This window comes from Candoia aspera, chromosome 9, assembly GCF_035149785.1.
Source record: "Candoia aspera isolate rCanAsp1 chromosome 9, rCanAsp1.hap2, whole genome shotgun sequence".
NCBI classification, from domain to species: Eukaryota; Metazoa; Chordata; class Lepidosauria; order Squamata; family Boidae; genus Candoia; species Candoia aspera.
The window spans coordinates 2865875-2877950 of NC_086161.1; the positions used below are offsets into that span (position 1 = coordinate 2865875).

Genomic DNA, 12076 nt, shown 5'->3' on the forward strand with positions numbered 1-12076 from the left:
AGCATTTCATTCAGACATGCATCAGAGAAACATGGCAGCAATGCAGTACCAATGTGCAGGGGAACACCAGAATTAAAATGGAAACCGTGCAAGTTTGTGGCTTTTTCAGGACTCTCTAGCCACAGATGCTGGGGTGTCTGACAGTCATGAAATGAGAATACATGTAAGGCTCTTCAGACCCACCCTGACATACCACAGGCATTAACCGACCACAAGCTATGCCTCGCCTCATTTGGCCTGACTGTAACTCTTTGGTGATTCTTGTGACTGGGTGTCATAACGTAGGACGCCTCTTCACTTCTTTAGCAAAGGGATGCACTGGAGCAATTACATGTTCGCCAGTCGTACGGGCTCTGGGAATCGCGCCACTTTCCCCATTTTTCCCCTCTGTGCGTCCTTTTCATCCCACAACTATCCCCAGTCCTTTAGTGATCCTGAATCTCCTGGGCATCGCCGTTCCATCAGGAGTTACCCCTGGCGGATGCTGCTGCTGATTCTTGAGGTTTTCTCCTCTGTGCATCTTTTGGATTTCCCCCCAGGTCTCTGTCTGAGTTTAGGTTTGCCCATTTCCTGCTTCCACTGAGAAGGGAAAGGACAGGGGAAAGTCCTAGTCAAACTGACAGCGTTATCGCCGTCTTCTGTTCTTGCAGAGGTTCTAAGCCTCACAAGCATTCCACAACATCATCAGAGCAACTGACTGCTGCCGCCCCAGACTTTCCACACTCAACACCAGAACAAAATCCCTCAGTAGATTACAGTCTGGGATGACATCACACTTGAATATTAAAAGCTTTTGAAGTGTTGTATACTAGCACATGCACAGAACATCACACCGGCTTGTTGCAATTAAAAAAAGTTTTTTCTTCATCTTTCATCTGTCACACGTCAAATAACAAAGCAAGGCACCAGAAATACTTCTATGTCTTATCTCAGCTCACTGCTTCTCTGCTGGAACTGCCAAAGAGGGAGCTGACATTCATGTTGAAAAGCATAGGCATCAAGCTATCAAAATTTGCGCACCATCTCAAATAAAGCATTGGTTTCTTCTTAATTATTTCTAAAAACAATAGTATGGAATTCAACCAAGCAAATTTGGACATAATTGCAGAATCAGAAATTGCATGCTGCTATGAGCCATGAGGACAGGACTTGTTTCCCGAGTTTGCCAATATCACCTGGGCCAGAAAGGATCTGGTATATATGAAGGGAAGAGTCTTGGGCAATTTTATCTTTGAAACTTGCACCAGCTTAACTTTACTCCATCTTGTATTCTGCTTCCAAGAAACAGGCCTGTCCTCAACAATGGAGGAGTTCTTGTCACTGGCACCATTTCTGGATCAAAAGAGAAATGTATGTATCAATACAGAAGATACTATAGTTAAACAATATCCTTTCCCTTGCCATCAGATCATTCTGCTTAAGAACGCTTGCCGGTAGGAGAAACTCGAGATTTGGGTTGCTTTTGAAGATGCTGGGCATCCTTCTTTTTAATGAACAGTACCACTTGCATGTAGGCTGTTGCTAGACCCCTCAAAGTTTCTTACAAGCCTTTTATAAACTGTACTGTAAAAGCACCAACAGAACAAAATACACTAATCCAAGGCAAAATGCACCCAAAAATATTCTGATTCTCCTACTTAGGAATTCTCACTTTAATCGTCGTCTTCTAGCTACACAGAAACTTTATTCTGTTGCAGGAAAGCTGTTGGGTCAAAAAACAGCACAGGAAGGAAGATTAAATCCCTTCTCCACAGACTGATCTGCTTTCTTCTCTCTGTCAGCAATACTGATTAAAAAGAAAAAAGAAAACTAGAAAAATTGATGCTAGGTCTGCAGATCTGCAGGTCTACTCTGCCATTAAAACAACTCACCTAAGCTTCTTGCTCTCCAGATGTGCAAACACCACTGGTCATGTTGGCTGGAATTTCTGGGAGATGTAGTCCAACTTCTGGAGGAATCATACCGGGGAAGCTACTCTAAGATGATACATTTTTATCAGCATGATTTCTGCCATGCCGCATGGCACATGGAGGATGTGTTGTTTCAGGATCTCTAGGAATACTGCAATGCACAATACTTATTTGCAGCACACCAACTAATCAGTATGGGACAGTGTCTGTCACCTGTTCCCTCCAAAATAAAGTGGTCAATATCCAAGTCTTTGATAAGTTAAACAAACAACACCCAAAATAGAATGCCTGCCTCTAAGGCCACTTAAAAGTGTCTTTTCAGCCAGGATTCTTCCCAGACGCAGCAGTACTTTTTCCAAGGGAATGGGTTATACAAATTCCTACGATAAAATGGCATTAATAGTTTAGAATCCTTGCTTGAAGTGTTGTGATTCATTCGTTTTTGTGGCAGTTATTTCCAAGTCATGTCTCAAGCCTAGGATATAAGAATGCTTAAATATTTCCTGCAAAATGCCGCTTAGAGGATAAGAAGAGCAGAAACAGACCCCTCCTTTCTGGAAATTTTTGACTGTCAGGATTGCAAAACAGGTGTAGATGGAAACTAGGCAGCCGATAAAAGCCAGGCGGTGATGAACACAACTGACGGTATTTTTAGCTGTACCTCACAAATTCCATCTGGATGTCGACAACTAGTTTAAGTGCTTATTATAATGCAAAAATATTGTCAAATTATAGATGATTAGGAGGGGATGTGCTGTAACAAGCAACAGAATCAAGTTCTCCCAAGTCCATTTCCTTGGCCAATAAGATCTCTGCCTACATTTAAAGGTGGAAGGAAAGAGAAGAAGAGGATGACCAGCATCAAGGTGGATGGACTCAGTTACGGAGTTGATGGGGCACTGTTGGAAGACCTGAAAGACCAGGTTAGGACAGATCATCATGGAGAAAATCTACCTCTGTGGTTGCTAGGAGTCAAAAAGGACTCAGTGGCATGTAATCAATCAATCAATCAATCAATCAATCAACACGTTTAAATCCATGTTCTCCTTTCAGGGAGGAAGAGGAAATCATTCTGCAGACAGCAGTCATGTCTCTGTGTGCTAAAGTTTGTATAAATGGGAACATTTCCCCTTTTACTTAGTCTCACACCTCCAGGTCTTTAATATCCGTAGATTTCATTTTCTACCCAGGCTGACTCTTTGCTTCGCCCCACCCTGTCATTGCACAGTTCATAGATGTCATTTGTGACAAATCCACTTTCAGTGCTTGCCAGGGTCACAAAGCCACTCTCTGAGCTGTTGACTGCCATATTGTCATAGTCTCCAGAAAGGTCATCTCCTCCAGGACAGGCACGGAAAGACGAGTTTTGGATTTGTGGTCTGGTTCCAGCAAGATCGGCCTCACCCTGTTTTTTAATTACGTTGTATATCTCTAAACTGGGGCTGTTTTGCATTTTGGGAGACAACCAAGTATCTTTATCCTTTGTGCTCACCTCTCTCTGCTCCCGTCTCCTTAGCAGGGAAAGAAAGAAAAATAGGTTAACTTCCTTCTGCTTTTCCCACCAGATTTCTTCTACTTTCCACCCTGGGCTACTCGTGAATAAACATAATGGTTTCGTTGAATGCTTGAGCGATTAAGACCAATAAGAAGGGACAGCCTGAGTGAGAACTTGGCTGGGAGACCACCAAGATAAATGGGCAGGGGCAAAGGATAGATTGGAAAAGGTGGAAAACAACCTTCCAAGAAGAAGGCAACTGCAAGCCACTTATTTAACCTTCCCTATTTCCTTCCTAACAAACTAATAGAATGCTTTTAAAAACACCCCCTAAAATAAAAGGGCGGTGACTCTATAGAGGCAGAATACGCTTCAGCTGTATGGCCAATTTAACATATTACTGTTAGAGCAAGATGCATCCTAAATTTAACAGCAGACATGCCAGGAGACACGAAACCGCACTTTTAGTTTAAGAACAACTTGGATGTAACATCAAAAGATTTAAGCTCCTACTTTTTTCAGTGACCCCTGCTAACTAGCATCTGCATGGCGTGAGAGGGTGGGGAGGCTTAATCTGCAAATCACTCAACTGCAATCACTCAACTCATGGAGAAAGGAGAGATTCTTCTGCAGCCCTGGGGCAGGGAAAGACTTTCAACGGGGTGTAAATTAAGGACAAGCTTTTTCTGCTCTCTTGGGTCCAAGGAAGGTATGTGTCAGCCCTACAAGGTAGACCAGACCAAGAAACCAACACCATGTAGATGAGGACTACATTGATTGGAACAGCTCTAGTGACAGAATCTTGCAAGTCTGAAGGTGCTTCCCCCTCCTTAACTTTAGCTTTGTGTGAACTAGGGAGGGGCTTGTCTGAGACGTTTTCTCACACTACTTTCTTGGCCAGGGCTCAAGCCCCCCTTATCTGACAGTTGTCTTGGCAGCGGCGCTTTCTCCTGTCCTTCAAGGCCATTCTTTATGTCCTCTAGAGCATAGGGACTGTAGGGATCTAAATTCAGGGATCTAAATTCCTTGAGCAAGGCATGGTGGAACGGCCTTCCCTATGCTTGGTTTATAGACTCCTATTATTTCCTGGAAGATCTCAAGTCCGTTTTCCTCTCAGGACAGGACGCTCTTCTTAGCGAACTCCCAGTTCAACAAGGAAAACATCTTAGCTGTGCACAGACAACAGTATCTTCGCTATGGCATTTCTCCTCCTCGCCCTATTTTGTCACTCATTGCTTGAAACATGCCCAATCCGCCCAAGATGCCCTCCAAGATGCTCTCAGCTTATGCAATAATGCCACTTGCCTCTTTGCATAAACCCAAAAGCTGAAAACAGCAATGATGATCAACAGCAGCAGTGCAGGAATGCTGGAAATTAAGATGTATAGAAGACTCCACGCAGGCTCTAGCAACAAAAGAAATCGAGAGCTTTAATGTGTTACTGAGCACAAAGTTTTCTCACGGTAGAATTGTTACTTTTTCCCCCCATTCATTTACGAGATGTGGGGAGATACCCTCCATATAAAGCCAAAGGGTATAAAACCAAAGGAACAATATACATCAACCCTTTCTGGGTGTGGCAAAGACAGTCTTTCCTTCTCCGAGAAAGTCATGGTGTTATTAAAATTATAGTTGCAAAGGAGAGAAATTGCAATTGATTTTTTAAAATAAAAATTTTATTAGGAATTTTCACAAAGATAAAAGATAAACATGAAATAAAATAAAGGAAGATTAAATAAAAGGAAAAGCGAGCAGTGAGAAATTAAGAAAAGCAATTAAGAAGTATGAATTAAAAAAAAGATATATAAAGATGTGACTTTAGCTTTTCTTTACAGCAGTTACAACAAACTTGACCTCTCTCCTCCCTCATTAAAATTATGAGAAATTGCAATGGATTTTCTTTACCTTTGGCCTCTGTGTGGGTTTTATTGGCTACATCTTCTTGAATAGGTGTTTCTGGGGATGTGAGTGCCAAAGACTCCGTTATGTACCCTAGGAAAGAAATCTGGGTGTTATGACTTAAGAATATTGTTTTAATAATGTAAACAGTCTTTTTGGATAACTCAGGATCATGGAGGCCCTAAGTTCGATGGAGAGGGCTCATGACTAGGATAGAACACACATTTGGCAGAAGGGTCCAAATTCTGGTGTCAACCACCTAGAAAAGGACTAATTTGCATCCAACATTCAAAAAAGTAAATGAGAACCATGGGTTCAAAAAGCAAGCTTTACTTATTATTGAATGGATACTCTATCTTTCCTCTGGGAGAGGAGGTGAATCCAGAGATGGGACAAATCTCCTCCTTTTCCTGCTAAAAGAACAACAACCCTGTGAGGGAGGTTGGCTGAGACGTAGAGACCCTCTGAAGTCACCAGAAGGTTCCTCAGCTCTGTGGTCAAACATGGACTCGAACCTGGGTCTCCCAGATCCCAGACTTCCATCTGCTGCTATACCACGCTGGCACGCTCACCATGCTGGCTGGGGAATTCTGGGAGTTGAAGTCCACACAGCTTAAAGTTGCTGAGGTTGAGAAACACTGCTCTAACATAACAATTTCTTTGGCTTTTTTGCATCATTTGGGACAACTGTTATTTGTGCTAGATTTGGCTTTTTTCCCCCTACTTTCACTAACATCAAATGTTACCTGTCTGAGAAGCAGCCAATTCAGAGACAGCTGTCGGCTTTTCTGCAAAAGGAGGGAAAACAATAGTCAGAGAGCGTGCACGGTGGGAGGGAAAAAACCCCAAGAAGATCCTATATTTGATTATAGGAACTTTAAAGCCAACCTGCAAGAAAGAAATGCCTGCACATTCATCGCAAAGACAGAAAACCATCTACTTTTCAGAATTCAGATGTGTTCAAGGAATCTCCCCTGCCAGGTGAGTATGCCTTTGTTGATCCAATTGAATCATGTTTGTTTAGAAGAAAAAAATCTTTTTTTGGTTGACTGATGCTGAAGAACATGTAACCAAACAAATGGCATTGTTTGCAATGGCTGCAAGGAAGATAGGAAAGCAGATGTTGACAAATAGGGCTGTTAATACTAGAGGGGATGTATTTAACTGATACGGATTGTTGTAATGTTATATGAATTTTGCTAAAACCCACGGCTGCAAATAAATGTAGATGTAATGAATTCAGATGTGAACAGAAAGGTCTACTCTCAAGGCAGCTTGCTAGTTCAAAGGATACACTAATTAACACCACTGGGATGCTGTTCCTGTTACACTGGTTGGTGTGCTGAAGAGAATCGACAATCACTCTTGTTTTCCACGCCTACTAAAAAGGCCGCTTCAGTTTGCGCAGACAGGCCGAGCTTTCACCAGACAGCTTGGCCAAGACTCACAGATACTGTACATTTCTTCAGGTAAGCAAGCAAGATTGGATGGATTTGCACAGGTTTGAGCTCTGAGATTAATTTATGTGCCCAGATTATGAGCGCCGAGCAATTTGTCACTCTAGTCACAAATGGCAATTGTCTTCTTCTATCTTGGCTAATTAAGGTTTTGGAAAAGATCCAAAGTAACTTGCTGACAAAACGATTTATTCATTTTGTGATTTTGTCACTTCAAGCTTTGGCTTCAGATTAATCCGGTCGCCTCTCTTGAGTGCAAATTTTCAAAAACTGGACATGAGCAGCACCTCTGTGTACAAACAACAAGACTTTAATGATGATGATGATGATATACATTAGCTTATAATCTACACATTCTAAATTGTGGCACCTCTTATAACACACTTCCTGAGTTGGAAAAACTATTCAACTCATGTTGAGTTAGAGATGGGAAAACTAAGCATATAGGAAAAGAATCCTGGTTTTGCAGGATACAGTGAGATAGTGTCATTCATAAATATTTGTAGAAGAATGCTTAGTATCAGATCCCAGTTGTTGCAATGCTTTCAATTAAGGCTAAACAAGCATTTACAGGTAGTCCTCACTGAACAACCACAATTGGGACTGGAATTTTGGTTGCTAAGCAAATCCAACCCAATTTTACAACCTTTTTTGTGAGGGTCATTAAGCAAATCACAGTCATTAAGCAAACCACGTGGTCATTAAGTGAATCACGCCATTTCCCCATTGATTTTGCTTGCTGGAGGCCAGCTGGGAAGGTTGAAAATGGCAATCACATGACCGCAGGATGCTGCAATGGTCATAAATGAGAACCAGACGTCAAGGGCCTGAATCGTGATCATGTGACTGCAGGGACGCTGCGATGGTTGTAAGTGTGATGACCAGTCGCAAGTTGGTTTTTCGGCTCTGTTGTAAGTCTGAATTGTCACTAAAAAATTGTTGTTAAGCAAGAATTATTTGCGCTGTCACAAAAGCAAGAAAGACAATCACAAGCATTCCCAAGTATAAATGATCCAACACCAAAGTGCGTAATGTTACCCTGGGAATATTTGCAGATGAAGTTGTTTCTTATGGTGCACCTGTCATCATTCCACTGGAACAAGTAACGTCCCCCATCACCAGCAGGTGCCGAAGGCTGGTGATACATCACCACGCACCCCTCACTTCCGCAGGAGGGCTCGTCTGCGTACCAGTTCCTGTAAGAGGGGCAAGCAAATCATTAGCCGGAGGTTGACCTGCTAAATTCTTGGGGAAAACCTCATTCTGGCTTACCGAAAGGTGGACAAGCTCCCATCAGTCCATTCGTATAAATGTGGGCACTGGGTGCTGTTCTCAGGATCACCTTCTCTCGTGAGCCCGATCCAGAAATCGCCATCAGATGCCGAATAACTCTGAATCATCTTCTCTATCAGCCCCTGTTCTGACGGGGATTCAATGCTGACCAAGTCCCCCCCATCTCTTCTGCAGGTCTGAAGGGCTTCCTGGAAGCCAACTCTGCGCAGAGCATCATGAAAATAAACAATTTTGTAGCAGGGGCGCTGCGTTCCTCCCCGGCAGATGGTCTGACCTGTGGAACAGAAACATCCCCAGTAAGCAGGAGCAGACAGAGAAAGAGATCTTGACTTAAGCGGCATGATGTAGAATTTTTCTCGACATCACAAAAGAGACAGTGAATTGTGCACATCTTTCTTTTCGTTTAATATTATTGAAAGAAACTGGTCCCTCATGTTATCCTCTATTACTTCTGTAGTGAGATAAAAATGTTTATTTCAAATGTGAGCTCAGATTTACTTGCAGAAATCCTCGGTTGGCTATAACTTATTTCAATGTTTGAAATGTTTAATTTATTGCAATGTTTGATTTATTTAAATGATTTATATGGTCACCCACTTCATGACAGCGACTCCGGGCAGCGTAGAAAGTTAAAACCAATGATTAGAACAATCCAAATAATAAATCAACGCCCGATGTCAGGAAAAAGAGATTCTAAATTTAAAATAAAAATGTCAGCCAGCAGAGCTTGCATTAATGAGACGTCCTCAAATGGCTGGATCTTCCCAGTTTCCTTCACACAATTGCCAAGACCCTGCCTGCTTCATTGCTCCGTCTCCTTTTGAAAGACGTTGGTAAAACAGAAATGAAGTGACTATTCCAGTCTGGCGACTCCATTCACGTGTTGGGGAGGGGGCGGTGGATGTACTTTTGAGAATTTTAGGCAGAAGAAATGCAAACAGGAGTTAAGTGTCCACTCCACTTACTGGAGACTTCATTCTTTCCCTCTTTCCATCTGTGGCACATTCCTTCTCCTCCCACACAGAAGATGCCAGGACAAAGGTGATTCCTGCTTCGGTCCTCACCCTACCTGCATAATTCTGAAGCCAAATATAAGCAAACAATTTCCAGAGCACCAGAAAAAATGCTGCGCTTTGTAAGAGCAGAAGCAGAGGGGCAGAAAAAAAGCCATGCAGGAAAAGTGGAACCTTCCATGGCCATTTTTGCAGGCCACAAATTTGTGCCAAATCATTAAAAACCACCTTTTCAGTTGCAAAGTAATTCTTCCTAGATAAGCCCAGAGAATTATGTTGATCTGCCACTCAAATTCTGCATGAGCTTGAATTCTCATATTTCTAACCACGTGGACACAGCCACCCAGCATGCACAATGAAGAAGCAAGTGCGGTTCTATTTGTTTGGGCTAAGTTTCAGAATTTACATTATTTCAGCCCAAGGTAGGTCAGTGTCCTCCGTTCAATCCTTGTCTTCTCTGGCTGAAACCCTACAAACCACGGCATGCAATGCATTCAGTCTGCTTCCTACAAACTTACAGAATCACGTACAGTAATTCTGTATCCGGCTTTATTAATACTGTATGTACTAGACACTGAATAACAGGTTCTCTCAGTGATGTACATGACGAAAGGGGAAATCATTCCAGATGGTTTATTATTTTAAACTTTAATTCCTGCTTTAATGACTGCGGTATTTCTTTCTGTTAAGAGCCCTCGTTCCATTCCAAGAAATGTCAGCTGTAGAAGGCATGGTTTAAAAACTGTGTTATAAAACATGTTTCTTCCTTAAAGTATAAAATAATGCCTTAAGAAACTCCACTGCGCAAGTATCTTAATACCATAATTTAACTGCTTAGAATTGCAATGTCTTACATGTGCATAGCATGCAAACTAAAATGCTAAACACAGCAAAAATTGCCTAGCCTTCAACACCATTTACATCCTCCAGTCCTTCAAAAGTAGTTTGAAGATAAGCCGTGATTGTCTTCTCATGCAACAACTTCACAACAGTAAAATAAAGGAACAAAATATTGCTCTGCTCCAGCAGATCCCAAACAAACATTCCCTCATGTACTCTCCATGCCAAAAGGAATTAAGAGAAATTGCTTGTCCCCCACCCCATAGCCTTACTTCATGTTGCGTCCATTTGGTCATTATAACAAACAAGAATCTGAATGGTTCCTCTGAGGAGAAGCTGCCAACTTGCCAAGCCACCTTTTGTCATGAGTGCCGTTGAGCTAAAGTAATCAGCGCAATGGCACTCATGACAATGACAAGGAAATAGGTGAAGGGGTACAAGTTAAGTAGCCATCAACCCACAACGACTAACGGCTAACAAACAATAGATAAACGGATCACGGAGCCACCCAAGCCATCAGCAGCAATACCACGGGGATCGCCCAGCTGAAAGCAATCAGCAGAAGAATGAAAACCTGAGGATGGGCGATCCTAGAAACCCTCAACCAATGGCAGGGCAACGCATGGGACAAAGGGGGGTGACGTGACCGAGAGCGAGGGGGCGCTGACCGGCGCGGGGTATTTAAACCCCGCACCGGCGCGCTCCTGTCACTCTCAGCTTTTTCTAACAACGTTGTACCTATCCTGAAATAAACCAGAGCCTGCTTTGCAACCCAGTGTCTGAACGTTATTCAGAGGTAGGCAGCGCATGACATAAAGCTGAGAGTCATAAACTCAGCCTCGCCGAGCCCCACCGGACGACAACGAGCCGCGGGAGGAGTAGACGGCGAGAAGACCAGCAAGATGAGGCCGGAACGGCGCGGGCAAGGAGGGCGAGCCGCGCGGCAAGAGACAGAGGAGGACCGACCGAGGCCAGAGGCACCGCGGACTCCCGGAGCCATGGACGCCCGCCCCACCCGACCCGAGCCTCAGCTCCAACCCCAAGGGGAGATGGCGACGGAGGCAACCCGACCGCGGGAGGGAGCAGCACGACTTCCGAAACCAGCGGAGGACCCCGCGCCCCACATCGCACCCCAGCAACGGGCGTGGAGCGACAGCCCCACGGTGCTCGACACGGAGGAGGACGACGGAGACACCCATCAGACGGAGGAGGAAGCGGACCCGCGGCGGAGGGACGATGAACCCCCCCCCCCGAGGACGCGCCAACGGAACCGGCCCCAGCGGCGGTGCGGGCTGTGGACGAGGAGGCACGAGCTGAACTCGCGGCCATGCGGGCTCAGCTGACGGAACTCCGGACCATGCTCCAGGCGCTTATGCCCCCCGCGCCACCCAATGACGTCCCCGCACAAGCCCACACCCCGAGCGAAGCACCGAACCCACACGAGCCAGCGGAAAGCCAGCAGACGGCACAGGCGGCCGACACCACATCCCGGGAAGCGAGAGGCGGGGCCGCGCAAAACGCCCGGGCCCCAAAGGACTTCCCCATCTTCTTCGATGGGACCCCCTCAAAACTCTCGTTTTTCGTCACCAACGCTAGGGAGTTCATGGGGAGGCACGGACACTCCTATGACTCCGAGGCCGACAAGATCGGCGCCGTGGCAATCAAACTCCAAGACAGGGCGGCGGACTGGTACGTCCAACTGTACGAGTCCAGCTCCCCCGCCCTCGCCACCTTCCCTGCTTTCATCAACGAGATGAAAAACTATTTCGAAGACCCCCTAGCCAAAGTACGGGCGAAAAGCGCACTCCAGAGACTTAAACAGGGCGCACGCACGGTCCCTGACTACGCCCTGGAGTTCAAAGCCCTCGCGGGAAAGGTCTGCGACTGGTCTGAGACCACCCTGCTGGAAATCTTCAAAAAGGGGCTCAACCGCGACGTTCTCCAATGGGCCCTCTACCGCGACGACCCAGAAACGTTACACGGGTGGATCCACCTCGCGGGGAAAGCCGAACACGCGCACCGCACCTTCCTTATGACAACCACGGAAGACACAAACTACGTCGGGAAAAAGGTACCCGCACCACACGGGGGGATGGCCGGCCCCATATACCCTAAAAAGAAGTTCAACCGGGAGCCCTGCGGGAGGTGTGGCAAATTAGGGCACAAGAC

At 45.0% G+C, this 12076-nt stretch overlaps 2 protein-coding genes across 3 annotated transcripts in view; one reads left to right on the forward strand and one right to left on the reverse strand.

Annotated features, from left to right (window-relative positions):
- The window catches only part of NHERF4 (NHERF family PDZ scaffold protein 4), a 284353-nt gene that overhangs the window by 13045 nt on the left and 259232 nt on the right, over positions 1-12076 (forward strand). The window lies entirely within an intron of this gene.
- LAYN (layilin) lies at positions 849-9276 on the reverse strand. Of its 2 annotated transcripts, none has more exons than XR_010068469.1 (7): positions 8034-9276; positions 7800-7957; positions 6051-6092; positions 5311-5397; positions 4711-4810; positions 1872-3421; positions 849-1332 (listed from the first exon to the last, which is right to left on the reverse strand). XR_010068469.1 is itself a non-coding variant. In XM_063311080.1 (7 exons), exons 1-6 carry the CDS (start codon positions 8393-8395, stop codon positions 3070-3072), a joined length of 1101 nt encoding a protein of 366 aa, XP_063167150.1. In that variant the 5' UTR covers positions 8396-9274; the 3' UTR covers positions 849-1332; positions 3060-3069. The 2 variants fall into 2 exon arrangements, 1 of the variants encoding a protein (XP_063167150.1); XM_063311080.1 differs by having other exon boundaries at positions 3060-3421; positions 8034-9274.